This window comes from Gossypium hirsutum, chromosome D01, assembly GCF_007990345.1.
Source record: "Gossypium hirsutum isolate 1008001.06 chromosome D01, Gossypium_hirsutum_v2.1, whole genome shotgun sequence".
In the NCBI taxonomy this organism is placed as follows: domain Eukaryota; kingdom Viridiplantae; phylum Streptophyta; class Magnoliopsida; order Malvales; family Malvaceae; genus Gossypium; species Gossypium hirsutum.
Window position 1 is genome coordinate 58,574,216 of NC_053437.1, and position 18,054 is coordinate 58,592,269.

General features: G+C 34.8%; 1 protein-coding gene across 2 annotated transcripts; it reads left to right on the forward strand.

Annotated features, from left to right (window-relative positions):
• Positions 1-244: 244 nt before the first annotated feature.
• On the forward strand, positions 245-17,711 carry LOC107934804 (DExH-box ATP-dependent RNA helicase DExH7, chloroplastic). Of its 2 annotated transcripts, XM_016867315.2 has the most exons (35): positions 245-730; positions 853-958; positions 1,065-1,255; positions 1,402-1,455; positions 1,786-1,936; positions 2,023-2,441; positions 2,709-2,927; positions 3,849-3,960; positions 4,213-4,410; positions 4,832-4,911; positions 5,787-5,909; positions 6,097-6,183; positions 6,757-6,857; positions 7,561-7,618; positions 8,212-8,277; positions 8,676-8,758; positions 8,892-9,075; positions 9,235-9,381; positions 9,467-9,568; positions 9,664-9,816; positions 9,911-10,015; positions 10,731-10,871; positions 10,971-11,060; positions 11,144-11,200; positions 12,508-12,591; positions 13,233-13,331; positions 13,428-13,568; positions 13,834-13,904; positions 14,531-14,600; positions 14,679-14,771; positions 15,436-15,642; positions 16,364-16,456; positions 16,679-16,801; positions 17,139-17,229; positions 17,343-17,711. In XM_016867315.2, exons 1-34 carry the CDS (start codon positions 410-412, stop codon positions 17,214-17,216), a joined length of 4,407 nt encoding a protein of 1,468 aa, XP_016722804.1. In that variant the 5' UTR covers positions 245-409; the 3' UTR covers positions 17,217-17,229; positions 17,343-17,711. The 2 variants fall into 2 exon arrangements, 1 of the variants encoding a protein (XP_016722804.1); XR_005909561.1 differs by lacking the exons at positions 17,139-17,229; positions 17,343-17,711 and adding an exon at positions 16,200-16,251 and having other exon boundaries at positions 253-730; positions 16,679-16,748.
• The last annotated feature ends 343 nt before the right edge of the window (positions 17,712-18,054 follow it).

An 18,054-nucleotide genomic window follows, 5' to 3' on the forward strand; every position in this document is an offset into this window, starting at 1 on the left:
ATTTTTTTCGGATCATACTGTAGAAATTAATTACTCATTAAATGGACATCCATTCATGTCTAACGTGGTACCCTAACAAGCCACACCAATTGTCCCGTTAGGTCTGTAACGAAAAATGAACTTGGGTGACTGATTTGTCATTTTTAAAAATTTAGTGGCTGCTGGTGTACTTTTCCCTAAAAAAAATATCAAAAAGAAATTAATAGAAAATTCCGATAAAAGAAAAAGTTGCCGTTTAACGGTTACAATATTTTGCATCTTTAAAATGAAGCGATAAAGGCGGCTTTTTTACGGTAGGGTTTGGATCCTGGCGCCAGAAATTTCTTCTTCCAGTTCCAGTTAGGTCTAATTACCGATTCAGTCCAATCATTCACTGCGTTAAACACTGTCCCAAATTTGAAGGGAAAATATGGCTCCGAAAAAGAAGCCTCAGAAGCAAAGCAACCGAAAAGCTACTTCCGCTTCGTCTTCTTCTTCATCATCTAAAGCCAATCAAGCGACATCGTCTGCCCCTCGACTTCAGATATCGGCCGAGAACGAAAACCGGCTTCGTCGGCTTTTACTCAACTCCGGCCACTCTACCCAATCCCAATCCCAATCCGATCTCAATCCTCCTCAAGATTCTCTATCCAAAGCTCAAAAGGCAAAGAAGCTCAAAGCCCTGTACGAGAAGCTTTCTTGCGAAGGTTTCTCTAATGATCAAATTGAATTGGCTCTCTCTTCTCTCAAGGTTATATCATTTATTTTTTTCCATACATTTTTCTTACAAACGAAATTTCATTTTCTTTTCAATTTTGTCATCGTATCTCCTGACTATATTGATTGACCAGTTTATGTATTTACATTGAGTAGGATGGTGCTACTTTTGAGACTGCTCTCGATTGGTTATGCTTGAACTTACCTCGAAACGAGCTTCCTTTGAAGTTTTCAAGTGGAATCTCTTTGCATTCAGATGGAGGTGTGTATATGTGTGTGTGAATTTCTATCTAATAAATATAATGATCAATTTCAATGCCTAGTTTGTCTTGGCACTGATGCTTAAATTATGTGATCTAATGTGTTAGGAGGGTCTATCAGTGTTATATCTGTTGAAAGGGAAGACTGGACTCCTTCAGTGGACGCATCAACAAGGATTAAGGAAAACTTACATGGACTTTCTGTTAGAACCAAGAGCAGTGAAGATGACAATTCTCTCAATATGTGCCAACCATCACAAGCAGATTGGATTCGGCAATATATGGAGCAACAGGAGGAGGTAAGGAAATAAAATGAACTGTTACTGATCTTGTATTCTGTCGCTGTCTCTGCTGTTTTAGTTTAGGGTTTATTCATTTGAATGTTTTCTACCTTTATTGGAATTTGTTTAAAACGGATTTTTAGCTAATAGTTTATGTCTCTCAGGATGAATCCAAAACTTGGGAGGATGAAGCAAGTGATGAGGGTTCAGCCGAAGAGGTATTGAAAACTTCTTTTTGATTTTTGTTCTTTCTCTCTCTTCTAATATAATATAAAAGAATCTAAGGGACTTCCAATTGATGAATAACATTTCAGTCATTTATAATTATCTTGTTCTAGAATGTATTTTGCACTAGTTTTGTTGTCTTTGTCATAAAAATCCTACCCTTTTATGTAAGAATGGAGAAATAGCTACGTATTTCTAAGTATAGACTTGGAAATGGCCTTTCTCCTTTTTATTTCCCCCCCTTACTGCTAAATACTCAGGTTTAAGTTTAGTTACTATGACAAGGTATAATTTCGTTCTTATGCTTTTTTCTTGGTTAATAGGTTTCTGGACCTAGGCCTTATGATGTTATTGCAAAAGAATACCATGCAGCACGATTAGAAGCTACAAAAGCTAAGGAAAAAAAGGATAAAAGGGGCCAGGAAAAGGCAGGCAGTAGAATCCGCAAACTCAAGCAGGAGTTGTCTGCTTTAGGTCAATTTTAGTTGTTTTTAGTGATTTATGTTGAAAGATTTATCACTTGATCACTTTGTAATGAGTTGTTTAATTTTGGTGAGCAGGATTATCAGATGCTGTTTTAGCATCAGATTTTTTGCATGAACGAGCATCTGCTTCTGTGTCTGAGGGCACAGTGACTAGTTCCATGCCTGAAGAGCAGCCTGAGATGATATCTCTAGGTGATGCTGAATGCAATTCAGCAGCCTGTGTGATAACTTCAGGTGTAGCAACAGGCAGTGTAAATGATACAGAGACCTCTAAAGAGTTGTCTACCAAATCTATTCCTTCTTTGTTACCTACTCAAGAAAAAGGTGACTCAGAAAATATGTCGGAAGATTTGGAGATTGGGGATTTCTTCTTAGAAGATTCTTCAATTAATGATGTTCTTGCTTCTGAAGTACTAAAATTGCGGAAGCAAGAAAAGATGAAAGAACTATACAGTGAGAAAAATTTGGAGAAATTGGATGGAATCTGGAAGAAGGTAATTCCCAGAATGCAATGATCTTGTGAGGTTAATATTACTAATGATTGGTGATAAGGCGTTTCTGATACATAACTTTATATAATATTGATCGTGAACTTGCAATGCAATGGATTTAGGAAGCTGCTAACTATGATTCCTGATTTTTTGATTTTCAATTTCATTTAGTGCCATAATAATCACCTTCCAAGTTTTAAATGTTTGGTTTTGGCCTTGTTCTACTGAATTCATTATGACTTCTTTGGGATATGATCTAAATAATGACAGGGAGAATCGAAAAAGATTCCGAAGGCTGTTCTTCACCAATTATGTCAAAGATCAGGGTGGGAGGCTCCAAAATTTGATAAAATGCCTGCCAAAGGTAAAAGTTTTGCTTATTCTGTTAGTGTGTTGCGTAAAGCTAGCGGGAGGGGCAAGAGCAGAAAAGCTGGGGGGCTAATCACCCTTCAGCTTCCTAATGAGCAAGAAGCTTTTGAATCTGCTGAGGTACTTGTTTGTCCTTATGCTTCATGCTGATAATATGAGATACTCTGATTAAGAACGTACAGTGCAATGCTACTGGTGTCAAAACAATTAGAAGATGAACATTCTTGGAGAACTTTGGAGGAAAGTACTTAGTTCCTATGTTCGCTTTCTAGATCCTAGAAACTTGAATGCCTGATTAGCCATATGCTCATTTACATACTTATGTTGCATGTGAATATGACAAATAAATATGTTTTTGTCTTCAAGTTGACGCCTTGGGTGGTATATTAAGACTTTTTTTACTCTGTTTGGTGGTGTCTGGTCCTCAGGTCGATCAACCACAAATTTTGGTTTATGTCTTCTGGAGTAGTAGCGCTTAACTACAAATATTCTTTTCTAGATTATCTAAGGAATGACAGCATTGTTGTTTTTTATTGGATATAGGGTAGGTACTGAAAATTAGTTTAATTGCATCCTTTGAAAAAGCTTTTTATGAATAAATAGTCTCAGATGCCCGTTAAACATGCTAATTTTATAATACCAGCTCTCACCACCCTTTTTTTCTTTCTTTTTAATATTTATTATTAATGCATGAAATGGCTTGATTGAGTATGATGCACGGGAGGGTATAATCTAACAGTGTGCTTGGAATTTAATTTGACAGTTACAAACATGATTTTAGGATATATCCTGTCTTCCTTTTGAACAACCTTTTTCATGCTTCCTTGTGTCCCTGTTAGATTATACCCTCATGTGGATCATACTCAATAGAGTTCTTCAATCTATGGCGTGTTCTGTCGAGGCTGTTGTATTATGTTAGTTCTCACATAATGGGTATATGACTGAATGTGAGCTTGTTCCTTCCTTCTACAGTTAATATACATTTGTTACTGATAAAATATATAAAAATGGTAATTTACCTACTCCTTGATTTTTTTACAGGATTCACAGAACAGAGTTGCCGCATTTGCTCTTTGTCAGTTGTTCCCTGATCTTCCTACTCAACTGATAGTTACCGAGCCTTACTCTTCTCTCATTTTTCAGTGGAAGGGAGGTGATGCTTTAAACATCTATTTTGTATTTATAGATGCAAAATAACTTTTTGAAGTTTTGTCTTATTTATGCTAATGGTGTTATGGCATCTCTTCTAATATTATGCTGGATCCTCTTTCATTTTCTGGTTCAGTTTGTCAGTCTTGATGTTTTCTATCAATTCAACATAAGGAATAAGAAAGATATTTATCAGATTTCTAAAAGCAAGTGACCACTGCTGTTAATGTTTCTTAAAGTATTTGAACACTTTCAGGGGAATCTTTGACCAAAATAGAAGAGAATGAGGAAGATCGAAGGGCTGGTTTTGTTGATCGGTTATTGAGAGATGAGGATTCCAGATCAAAGGCTCCTGGTCATGATACTAATGAATCTGCTTTAGACGAGTTCCAAAAGGCCTGCCTTGAAGATAATAAAACCCTGAGTTCTTCTGTAGCTGATCCAGTATATGAAAGTATGTTATATTATTGTATTTGATGCATTTATACTAAATTATTTTGCTAAATTTGCCATTGATATGGAATGTGAAATGGTTAGTTTAACCCCATTGTTTTTTATGTCCTGTTTTCTCAAATTTTCTTTTCTTCCCTCCTAAGGAAGTGCTCTTTTTAATCCATCCATGAAAAAATCTACACATAATAGTTAGAACTGAACTGGAATTGCAATGGATTTTTCATTCATGAAAATTTTAGATATTGTTTGGGGAACTCTGAATGTGCTCACATAATCAAATGAGGGAAGACTGGGCACATTGCTATGAGGATCATCGAAACGAGTGTAAAGGTTTAGTTCGAGGTGTAGATCAATATGGTATTTTGACTATGGCTGGGTGATAAACTAATAATCTCTTCGATCTGACACATTTCTTATTGCAGGGAAAAGCCATGCAAAAGAAATGGAAAGTGTGTATTTGAGACAGGAAGAAGAAAAGAGAAAGCATACTCAGAGATACAAGGTTGGTGTATTATTGTTGCTGTGTCTCAGGAATATAGTAATTGGATTTATAAGCTTTTGGTATAACTATACAAGTATTTGTTTTCAATTGGTTCTGCTATTGTTGTTTCTTTCTAATTGGATATCATTTTAATTTGCTTGGGGGATCTGAAACTTTAATTTTATCGCATTGAAGTAATTTGAACTTACTATTTGCTAATGATTAGTGTGAAGTTTACTAGCTTACTTGTGCACAACTTGCAGTGAAGAGCTCCTAATTTGTGTTGGAAGCTTTGTTGTTCCACCTATGTGTGAAAATGTTAGCCCTTGCTGAAACATAACTTGTTATAATTTAGTTTAGCTCTGATTTAGTTGGAGAGAAAGCGCACGTGTGTGTTAGGGGAGGGGTTCTGTGTTTTATGAATGATAAATTTGCTTCTGTTGCACGAAATACATGAAGAGATTCTGAATCCTGTGGTGCCAATCTCCTAATCTAGAATCTAATGTCAGAATCTACTGATGCATGTACACCAAGAGACTATGAATATATGATGTTTGTCATAGTAGATTATCAACCTTCCTTGCATATTTTTGCTGTAGTTTTATAGCTGAACTTGTAAAATTCTTGAAACTAGTTCTGGTGTCTTGAGTATGCTATTTCAAACTTGATGCTTAAAGAGCAATATAATTTACCATCTCTTGCTAATGATCATGGTAATCTCACTCTTAATTAATGTTCCCATTCATGTTGAGCATTTTATGTTGCTCATGGTAACATCATGCCTGTTCTTGTAAATTGTAATGATGCTCCTTAGCATGCAACACATGCATTATGCATTTGGCTTTTGCTGTTAAAAGTTCTATATTTATTTTATTTTATTTTATTTTTGTTTCCAGGAGATGTTGAAAACTAGAGCTGCTCTTCCTGTTGCTGGGTTGAAAAATGACATTTTGCAATTGCTAAAGGAAAATAATGTTCTTGTTGTTTGTGGTGAAACAGGATCTGGAAAAACTACTCAGGTTTAAACTTATATTTCCCTTATTTTTGTGCAAGCCCTTATCTTTCATGATCCTCCTTGACCCAGTTACCCCCCCCCCCAATATAGACCCAGTTAACTTGAGTTTCATGATTTGGTAGCTTTTTGCATTACTAATTTCTTTGCTTTTCCCTTTGAAATTAACTTATACTTTTGTTCCCTGAATGTAGGTTCCTCAATTTATACTGGATGATATGATTGAATCTGGACATGGTGGACATTGTAGTATCATATGCACACAACCAAGGAGAATAGCGGTGGGTGAATAATATGTTGATACATGCTTAACACTAATTTTTCTTGCACCTCTTCTCATTACTAACTCTCACTTGTTTCTTTTAGAAACCAATCAAAAGTTAATTCTGTCAACCTTTCTTCTTTATCTTCTTCCTTGTCTTCTCTCTGATGTTCTAAGATGGCTGTGGGCAATTTAAATGATTAGGTAGACATGATTAAAGCAGAAGAAGCTCGGCAATATTTTCACAAAGGAAACCCATAAATGGCCAATTGTTGCCTTTAATGCACATTAAGTTACGAATATATGCTTCATCTATTTGAATTCTTTTATTGCGGATATGCAGTAGTTTTCAAATGTCTGTTCAACTGATATTACCACTGATAAAGTTGACTCATAAATGCACCAAGTCTGACATTCCTACTAGAAAATCAGAAGTAATATTTGGTTTCAGTAGAGTTTGTTCTTTTAGTTTATCAAGTCTCTGCCTGCCATATTAGTGCTTTATTGCAAATTTCATTTATGCTTTTATATATTTATATTTGTTTTTTTAGATTTAGTAAAAGTATTGTGTGGGGTGTCTATATCATTGCAGGCAATTTCTGTTGCAGAGCGAGTTGCTGATGAGCGTTGTGAACCATCTCCTGGTTCTAATAGGTCTTTGGTTGGTTATCAAGTTCGTCTAGATAATGCCAGGTGTTTATGTCCTGATCTTATAAGTTACAATAATTTGCTAGTTCCGATTGCATTTCCTCTGTGTAGAAAGTTGACATGTTAGTGATTTTGCTGTCAGAAATTCAGCAGCAATGATGAATCCTGTCTATACACCTAAACTTTTTCTTTATGTTATTTCTTAATGAAATCTATCTGGTGTCAGATTCGATTGTGCATTGTGGTTTGATCAAGTTTTCTAAGCTCAAAATTCAGGGCGTAAAGGATGAATATTTTATGTACAGATATTCTATGGCATTTACTGATTTTGCAAACTGCATAACGGTTTACTGTTGATTGATTAGGTTGGCTTAAATAGTTGCTTAAGGAGCTTGAAAATAATTTTATTCGATTTTCTGCCTTTTGTCTAATTTTTCACATGGCCCTTAAATACCTTTAGTGCTTGTTAGTGCTGACATTTCATATTTATGGTTATGTTTCATTGTCTTTTGAATTGCTTGATCACTCCATAAGGTAGAAAATATTGTTGCTATTACCTTTTTTTAAAGCTTTACATTCGTACCATATTGTATGTGTTCAGTTTGTTTTGGTAGAATTTTGTATTTGCTATTCACTTATAGAGTCCTATTGTTATTTCTTTCATTGAAAAGACTAATGTGGTCTTTTTAAAAAAATTTTTTTTATTGAATAACTAATTTCTCCTTCTTGGTTATGTTGCATTTTCTAGGAATGAAAAGACAAAGCTTCTCTTTTGTACAACTGGTATTCTTCTGAGGAAACTTGCGGTAAAGCCCTAGTCAGCCACAATTATTTTAGTTATTGGCTTCTTTGAATCTATCATAGCTTATATTGGAAGTCTTTTTATTTCGGGTGCTTTTGATTTTTGCTTTGAAGTCTTTTTCTCCAGCCTTCATTTGTAGTTGTGGTGCATCATATACTGTTTTGTTTGTTCCAACTGTACTTTTTCAGGATGCTGAAATGGGATTTTGGAACAGTGAAGTAAATCTAGATACTGCTTGCTAGTTGTTGACATTTTCACTAGTTGCTGCTGTCTTTGGGTTTCACCTTCCTTGATTTTAACTTGAATATTACATGTGGATGCTTTATAAATATGCAGAAACTTTAATTCATGCTAGAATAAGTTTCTATGGATGCTGATTTAGCTCAGAACTTGTACATTGTGGTCATATATTTTATGTGAAGAAAGATGGAACTCTTGAGTGGTTATATCAGGAATGTTTTGATTCAAAGAGGTTTTGCAATGTGTTTTGTAAAATTAGCATCTAGGCCACTCCTATATGAAACTTCATTATGGTTGCTGTTTAATATACTTCCCCCTTAACTTCCCTTTTATGGTTTCTCCTTTCAATTTTCACAGGGGGATAAAAACTTGACTGGTGTTACTCACATCATAGTAGATGAAGTACATGAACGATCTCTTTTGGTAAGTGGATGAATTTGAAGTTCAACTATGGCTATTTCAGGTGGATGTTTTCAAAATTTACGAGTTCTTTTGGTTTATAATGTCCTTCAATGATTTAACATTCATAGCAGTTGAGTTTTCTTAAATGAATTAATTTGCAGCACTTCATGCAAGACTTTTATTTGGTTTTGAGCTCTTGGCTCTAGAATGACTAACAAAACTATTTGTCTGGAAGTTGTTGAGATCATTCATATTGCCATAAAAAATAACTCCATAGCTAATCTACTCATAAAGAATTTGTGGGGGGCAAACAATCAGCCCATGAGGGAAATAGTTTTTCAATTCTAAATTTTCAGGCAATGCTGAAATGTTAGTCCAGATCTCTGAAATGGACTGATTTGTTTCTTTTTCCTCAACAGGGTGATTTTCTACTCATTGTTTTGAAGAATCTTATTGAGAAGCAATCTGTCTCTAACACACCCAAACTGAAAGTTATTCTTATGTATGTATATGTATTTTTTTTTTGTGTGTGTGTGTGTTTCTTATCAATCATAGTTGTGTAAGCTTGTTTTTATCTCCATCTTGGCCTTACCTTATTCGTATCCTGGTTTCCGAATCATGATCTAAATGATTAGGTCTGCAACAGTTGATTCTGATTTATTCTCAAGATATTTTGGGCTTTGCCCTGTGATTACTGCACAAGGCCGGACTCATCCAGTGACAACTTGCTTTCTTGAGGATATATATGAACGTATCAATTATCACCTTGCTTCAGATTCTCCTGCTTCTCTAAGATGTGAAACATCCACAAGGGACATGGTAATTAATTTATTTTTATATTATTCTTACTGGGTGTTAGCTAACTGCTTCTGAAATTTGGAGCTGGAAAAAGGTAGAGTATTTATGAGTAGGTTATGAAATATGAAGGGTTATCTTTGTTTCTGTCATGCAATTTATGAACTCTTCATTCTGCTGCAGAGGGGTCCTGTGAACAATCATAGAGGAAAGAAAAATCTTGTCTTGTCTGCATGGGGTGATGATTCCCTTCTGTCTGAGGAGTATGTAAATCCACATTACGATTCAAGTAGTTATCAATCATATAGTGAGCAAACTCAACAAAATTTGGTAAACTCTTTCAGCACAAGCAACATGGTTTATTCTATTTTCCTCGGTGAGAGGATGAATAATGACTTACAAATTCTTAACACAGAAAAGACTGAATGAAGATGTCATTGATTATGACTTGCTTGAAGATTTGGTCTGTCATGTAGATGAAACGTGTGATAAGGGTGCTATACTCATCTTTTTGCCAGTAAGCTATCCTAAGTTCTTTTGATGTTGATATACCTTATACTTTGATTTTTCTTGTTTTGATATTAGTTTGATACATATTCCATGGTTTAACAGGGAGTTGTTGAGATTCATACACTACTTGATAGGCTAGCTGCTTCTTATCGATTTGCTGGACCATCTTCCGACTGGCTTCTGCCTCTACATTCATCAATCGCAGCAGATGAGCAGAAAAAGGTTTTTCTAAATCCTCCTGATGGCATACGTAAGGTACGTTCTTCACTCATGTTTGAGATTTTTATTTGTTATGTGAACTTTCTCTAAAATTGATTTAACTCCTACTTCAAATGCATTTCAATTTCAGGTTATTATAGCAACAAACATAGCTGAGACTAGCATAACAATTGATGACGTAGTCTATGTGATTGACTGTGGAAAGCATAAGGAGAATCGTTATAATCCTCAAAAGGTTTGCATTCATATTTTCTTATAGTTTAGTAACCTCCATTGTTGATGTTTATGTTGCTTGGAGTACAAATGGTTTGAGTCAGGCCCATTCTATGTTCTAAAGGAAATGCTCGTAAAAAGGTTTTGCTGAAAGAATCTTAAGTTAATCTTACTGTTGTTTAGCTCTATTGTAATAATTGATTTCTCGTTTTACTTTGACAACCAATTTATATCTATTTCCAATATCTTGTCTATGGAGTATATTTATAATTGCATCCTATCATTGACTGAAGCTTATGCTAGATGTCACCTTGGGCATCGTCAGTGGTTAAGAACTTGTATAGGTTTTTAATAATCTAATTCTAGATGAGTGTTAAAAGAAAAAGTGTTCTAACAGGGGTAAACATAATTAGTTGCTAGGCCCAAGGATGGAAAATGCTGATTTCTGCTTTGGGCTTTCACTTTGGACTTGAGAAGTCAATACAAAATGGGAAAGATGGGTGTAGTTGGTAATGGTTGTTTATATTGGAATAGTATATCAAATTTGAGCAGAAACTTTGGAAGGGAATGCTTAAGCATTTTGCCTCAATAATAAGTGAATTGTTTTCTGTATACTTGCAGCTTCATTAGTGGTTACCAAAGAAAAAAATGTCTTTAGATGTTATGCATGGATTCCTTCTATTAAGTCTTTGGTTATGTGCTTAATTTTTGCTTATTTATCTTATATGTTGCTGTAGAAATTATCAAGCATGGTTGAAGATTGGATATCTCGAGCGAATGCTAAGCAGCGTAGAGGAAGAGCTGGTCGTGTTAAGCCTGGAATTTGCTTCTGCTTGTATACACGGCATAGATTTGAAAAGCTCATGCGCCCATATCAGGTAATTTCTTCTTTATTAACATATTCATTAATGTGCTAATAACTAGGCTAAAATTCTCTTGTCCCGAATCTTATCAGTTTTTTCTTAATTATCATCTAGGTTCCTGAAATGCTTCGGATGCCTTTAGTAGAGCTCTGTTTACAAATTAAGCTACTTAGCCTTGGTCAGATAAAGCCTTTCTTATCCAAGGTACAAATATATTTTACAGTATCTATAAGTTGTCATATTTATTCTCTTCCATAGTGTTCTAATGGCATAGCTTTTGATTCTAGGCTTTGGAACCGCCAAAGGAAGAAGCTATGAACTCTGCCATTTCATTGTTATATGAGGTAAGTTTCATTCTTTTAACCAACAATTGTTACCATATAGTAATATGGGGATAAGATTTTGGGCTTCAAGGAAGAAGCACTTAATTTTGTATTCTCTCTGTCGTGATTTCTTGCTGTCTTTATTAGATTAAGATATTTCATGTTTATGAGCATTATTGTTTGGTCATCCTATCATCCCACTCAACCGGTATTTTTGAGTACTTGGATGATAAGGAATCAAATCTGGATGCTAAGAGAAACGAATAAAAGACTCAATTAGCATGGTTTGATTGGGGAAGATTTTTTATAAACCGCCACACTTTATGGAACCTTCCAAACCTAAAGTGATAAGGTCAACACTAACACAAGTGTTAGGGAATTAGGAGATACTAAATATCACCACTCTTAAATGCCTCACACACACACAGCTCATACAAGAGCTTAGCTGATCATTTGAAGAATCTAATTGTGTCAGCTTCCCTACACTAACTCCTTCAACTTCACTATGACCTTCATCTTGTTCAGATTGACGGACCTGCTTTTGAACAGTAACTGGATCATAAAATGCCATCTTACTACCCACTTTTGCATGTTTGACATTCTTTTTCAGTGGGGCTTGGTAAGTGTTTAGTTGTTAGCATCCACCAAGAACAAGAAAACAAAGGATAAATTGCTAAAAAGCAAGTTTTGATTCAAATTCTCATTTGCCCTTCACATTGATAGTGCTACCCAGACTAACTTGGGACATCCCCCCAAGCATAGGTAACTTCAAATATTAAATCCATAAACTAATCCCCAATACAATTGAATCCCCAAGAATTAAATCCCCATACATGAATTACTTCCTAATATATGACAAAGCATTGAATAAAAAGATTGCATTTTTTAATGTGTCCAGGTTCATCCCCTTGAACAACCTTCATTAAAATGGCCATAACTATTTGTAAAAGACTCCGAAAGACACTGTTTGATGCATTAGAAAATAGACTTCCAGATCTTTCCGTCCATCTATGGTTCATAATTTTTGAACATGTGAATCAACACAAACTTTAATTCCGACTTGATGCATGAATTCCAGATTTATTCTTGACCAGCATTTAGTTCTCCTACAAAAGCATTCTCATCTTCAACCCCAAAGTTGGATATTCATATTGTGGCCCATTAATCTTTTAAAGCTCAAAATATTCTTAGCTCCATTTCCTTCAATTTGGACCATAGTTTAGTAACTTAGTAGATTCTCTTGCATCATTGGACCTTGCTTTAGTTGATTTTTTTAGTTGGCAAATGATGATGGCCTGTGAATTTTGGTAATTGGGAGATTATTTCAGGTTGGTGCTGTTGAGGGAGATGAAGAGTTGACACCTCTTGGGCACCATTTGGCAAAGCTTCCTGTTGATGTTTTGATCGGAAAGGTGCACTTAATATATTTAATCCTCCCCCCCCCCCCAATTCTTTTGACTATAAATCTTACGCCTTGCACTTTATTTAAAATAAAATTATGGGTAGTAAATGTTTTAATGATATTTTTGTCTCTTTTTACTAATTGTGTTAAGCTCATTGTAATCAATTTTGAAAAAAAAATGTAATTTCTTTTTACTTAAATTCGTGTCTGTGCTGGTATGCATGCTATACATTTGTAAATTACGTCTTGCGAGAAATTAATTTATCTGCTGATCTGCCCTCTGATAAAAGGAATGCTTGCGTCCCCTAGGCACAGAACACATTTTAAAATAGTAAAAACATCTTAAATTGAACCTAGAATTTGGATTAGGGTTTCTTTGTCAAAATACCTAGAGGAAGTGCCAAATCTGAAGATTTTACATAGACTATGAGTCAAGTTATGCTTGCTGTATTTTGATCTCCAGCCTTTAGTTTATTCTTGTTAAAGACTGCAGCCTTTTTTTTGCCTGATGTTCTTACATGATGAGGATTGAATTGTTTCCTTCTTCTCTCTATGAAATGGATTCTCATATCATTCAATCTTTCGTTGCATAAACTTCTATAGAGCGTCCATTGACTAGAATTTACTAAACTGTTTTTGGCTGAATTGCAGATGCTGCTCTATGGTGGAATATTTGGTTGCTTATCACCCATCTTATCTATCTCCGCATGTCTCAGCTATAAGTCTCCATTTTTGTATCCCCAGGATGAGGTTCTTTTATTTTTTATTTTTATATGTTTATATTGTTCTTGCTTTCTGAAAAGAAAGAAGTTGCATCACTTCCGTTATTTTGTTTCTACATTACAGAAACAAAATGTTGAAAGAGCTAAATTGGCTTTATTAAGCGAGAAGCTGGATGAATCTAGTGATTTGAACGATGCTGAGAGGCAGTCTGACCACTTGCTAATGATGGTTGCATATAGGAAATGGGAGAAGATTTTCCGAGAGGTATGTGAATGATTGTGATATGTTTTCTAGCGATCATTAACTCTAAGAAAAAGTGATCAGTGTTGTCTGCTTCTGCTAGAAAAGTCTTGTTTGGTAAATGGCACCCTGATTCCTGATTGATTTGCACTCTGATCTTTAGAACCTTCCTTCAACAACATTGAGAGGGAAAGAGAATCATGTTCTCTTTCTCAGTGAATGCAGTTCTCTCTATCCGTTTAATTTGTGTTTAATTCATGTTACTTATGTGAAATTTCTATCCTTGCAGAAAGGAGTAAAAGCTGCCCAGCGGTTCTGCAAGATGTACTTTTTAAGCAGTTCAGTTATGTCCATGATAAGGTTTACCTTTACTTCTCTCTCTCTCACCCCTGATTGGAGTATTTTGGTACTTTCCTGTCATTTAGATGATAACTCACCATTCTTGAGATACTTAATTAGCTGTTGTCATATTATGAATTGGAATGAGTTGTCCAAATTGCAGATGATAGTTTTGACTCTTGTGCAAGTTCTTAAGTTGTCAATAGTATAGTGATATGTTGCCTCCTTGGTAGTGGGATCTTTTTGAATTTACAGTTGGTAAAATATGATGCCTGTTTATACATATTTGTTATTACGTGTGTTTACCAGTTATGATCCATTTGGAGATCCCACTTAGAAGTGAAAGGATTAAATTGCTCCTATCATATTTGTCATGGTACTCTATCCAGAAGTCAAAGCTACCAAGTCGGTGGTAGTGCGATAGCTGCTTCTGCCTTTCCTGCCCTCCCATCTGCAGGGTCCACTTGGTGGTTGAGTAGTGTAGATTTAGATGTTTACCAAACTGCCTTTCTAAAATGTCTCTTTTATGAACATAAAATGATAACTTATGCAATCATGATAACATCCACTGAAGTATTCACTTTTCTTTTCTTTTTTAATTTGGCAACTAATCTTGGCCTTTTGACTTGTTTTCTTAAAATTTTCAGAGACATGAGAATACAATTTGGGACACTGCTAGCAGATATAGGATTCATCAATCTTCCAAAGAATTATAAGGTATGCATCCGTTGTTTCAGTTGATATGACTTTTATGGAATTTGATGCAGTATATGTTTTTTCTTGCTCATCTTACAGAGTAGGGGTAAAAGGAAGGAAAATCTTGATGGTTGGTTTTCTGATTACTCACAACCATTCAATATACATTCACATCATTCTGCTGTTGTGAAGGTAATTATGAACGTAATTTCTGCTCATTTTGTGTCTATTTGATTTTGAATTAGTTCACATTTAGTGCTACTTTGCAGTTTTGCTCGCTTATGTTATGGCAGAGGTCATTTTTTTGGTCTTTATTCACTTCATTTGTCTGGATTATTTGTTGTCCATTTACAACTTTATGAGCAATTTTTATTCTGTGGACAACCTATTTTATTTCTGAGGAGGCTATTAGATGTTCAGTTACATATTTGTCCCCAAACGGAATTATATCTTCTGTAAGCGTGTGTTGGAATCGTCCTATATACTGCCCACTTGGAAACTGGGCCCTTTTTATTACTATTTTGTTGTTCCAGTCTTTTTTATATCACTAAATTTCTGTTTTGTTTTTTGAGAGTGCTATATCTTAATTTTCCTGTAATTTACATATATCTGTAGAACCAACTTTCTCCTAATTTGTGGTCAATGATTTAATCTTGAAATATCTGAAGTTCCTACTTTCATTAGTTGAACAGTTACTTATTTTCTTCCAGACCCTTAGTTGTACATTCATCTACTGACTTGTGAGGATTATGATGTGCTGTTAAGTGTTGTTTATTTATAAGTTTGTTGCAGCAACAGATGATTAAAATTAAAACTGCATCTTATTCTGGATATAATTGTATTATCATCTTTGAAGGCAATACTATGTGCTGGTTTATATCCTAATGTGGCTGCCACTGAGCTGGGCATTACTGGAGTAGCTCTCAGCAGGCTTAAACTCAATCCTGCAACAAAGGGTCATCCAGTCTGGTATGATGGAAGACGAGAGGTTCATATACACCCTTCTTCTATCAACAGTAGCTTGAAATCCTTTCAACATCTCTTTCTTGTCTTCCTTGAAAAGGTAAGTAGACATCTATCTAGTGGATTTAATTTAATCGTCTATTGTCTTCTAATTTTCTTCTTTCTCCAATATTTGAACGATAGTTATTTCATACATGATATACATAGGTCTGACAAACCATTGCATGTTTGTTTCCTATTGAGTGATAACTAACCTAACAGAGGCTATAATGTAAAAGATTAGCTTCTTTTTCCTTGAAAAGTCTGTTTATGCGTTTGCTGGATTTGTTTGTTATAATATACAGTATAAGTGTAAGAAGTTTCTTGAAAGTTTATGGGCATATGCTGCTGATAATGTAGATTTAGATAGTTTTTTCTAGTTTCAATCCGAATTGGAATTCTCTTTTCCTTTTTAATGAGCTAGGTTTGAATAGTCTTAATAATTTAACAGCTTCATGTTGCATAATCTTCTTGTTGTGCAATTTTAGCCTTTCATAGGAATAAACTATCCTATCTTAATTAAGAGCTGCAATGTAAAAGGGGCGTCATTATTTTGGTTCTTACTTCTTATGTCTTGTTTAATGTTCCTTGTAATGATTATCTTTTTTCTTATTCTAGTTTTCCATGTTCCATGTAAAAGGAGCTGCAATGTTGCACTTCCTGTTCAATGGTGAAATTCACTTTTCCTTCATTAAAAAATAGGACGAAAAAGGAAAACTTGTTAGGAGCAAGCTCCATCTTCGGTTTGCTTTTAGATTGCAATCTAATTTTGACAATAACAGGTTGAAACCAACAAAGTATTTCTGCGAGATACTACCATCATATCTCCCTTCTCTATTTTGCTGTTTGGTGGCTTAATAAACATTCAACACCAGGTATTTTCTGTATTCCTTAGTATTCGTAAGTAAATTTCTTCTTCATATGCTGGTGAATTTGATGAAGTGTCTTATGGTTTGTTTCATCTTTGACTTATTTTGGATTTATGTGCCAACATTGTACTGTTCCACCTTATTCAAAACTTTTGTTTTTTTATATAATGGTCCATTTTGGTTTTTTAGTTTCTTATTTGGGGAATAACTTTTTTTTTCTTTTTTTAGTCTGGATTGGTTGTTATAGATGGATGGCTGAAGCTGACAGCGCCTGCTCAAACTGCAGTATTGTGCAAGGAACTTAGATCTGCTCTTCATTCAATTTTGAAGGAGCTAATTAGAAAGCCAGAGGTAATGTTGTTTGTGATTATTTATAGTTCAGTTGTCTTCTTTCGATTGCATAGAATTTGAACCTCAGTACACGTGAAACGTGTGCAAATGCCTTAGCTGAAGGGTAATGTTAAGGTTCTCAGTGTGTATTTTCTGTCAAGTTTATTATCTTTTTTTGGTTAATCAGTATTTGTTTAATAGCTCATAAGCATGGTATGCAAGATATTGTTTCTTCTAATGTTTCTTGGTTATTTAACCACATCCAGTTGCTGAGATTCTCATTCAGGTATCGTCTTTCCTTGGAGAAGCCTGTGCCTATAATGCAGCATTACTTATTAATCTTTTTTTCCCCTTATAGAATGCTACGATCGTAGATAATGAGGTAGTCAAGTCTATGATACATTTGTTGCTAGAAGAAGACAAACCCTCAAAATAGTTCAGCACTGTAGGTATGTCGCTTACTCGCTTTGAGTTTTATAATTCAGCTCGAGAATACATCATTAAATTTTGACTTGCATCATTTTATTGTACATGATAGTCTTTTAATCTTTTCTTTTTACAGTGACTCAGCTCCAGTTTTGTATCATTTGGAAGTGATCAGTGGAAGTGCAGAGCAAAGTGAGGTTGAGTTCAAGAAGTAACACACTCTTGGTGGCATGCGAGTTCTCAAATAACCTTCTCTTTTACTTCAAATTTTGGCTGCCCCTGTTTATTTATTTCCTTTTTTCCCCTCTCAAAGGCATGAACAGTTCATGAAAATGGTTGAAATTTTCATGCAAATATAGTTAACTAAGATTTATTTAATATACAATTAAGGTTAGTCAAAAGGTAGTTGGTATAGAGTGGGATGGAACTAGTATAAGACCAAATGGAGGAATGATTGATAATTGTAATAATGTTAATTTACTCCAGAAAGAAATTGTATTGAATCTACGAGTCTAAAGCCTAAACTTGGAAGTTTCATTACGACATAAATTAATTTTAAGAACACAGCTGTAGACACAAAGGTGTCGTCATCCTATCGGTTGAAAAAGAACCCATGTTTTCATGCTGGCGATCTTTTCTGGAAAAATAAGAATAAAAAAAAGTTGGCAGTGCAACGAAATTTCGTAAATGAACTAGGTCGAAGATTATATATTCATTCTTCCACTTACGTTTCATTCAAGTATCCCAGAAAAAAAAGGGTTTTTTCATCTAAGTAGTTGATTTCACCATGGGGTTTCTAATGAGTGGGCGCCATCGCAGATAGGGATGCCCTCGTAGAATTGAATTCC

Coding starts and splice junctions, on each gene's coding strand:
- LOC107934804 (XM_016867315.2), top strand. CDS start 410: ATGGCTCCGAAAAAGAAGCCTCAGAAGCAAAGCAACCGAAAAGCTACT. Junction 14,772..15,435: donor ATCATTCTGCTGTTGTGAAG/GTAATTATGAAC, acceptor TCATCTTTGAAG/GCAATACTATGTGCTGGTTT. Junction 16,802..17,138: donor AGCTAATTAGAAAGCCAGAG/GTAATGTTGTTT, acceptor TTCCCCTTATAG/AATGCTACGATCGTAGATAA.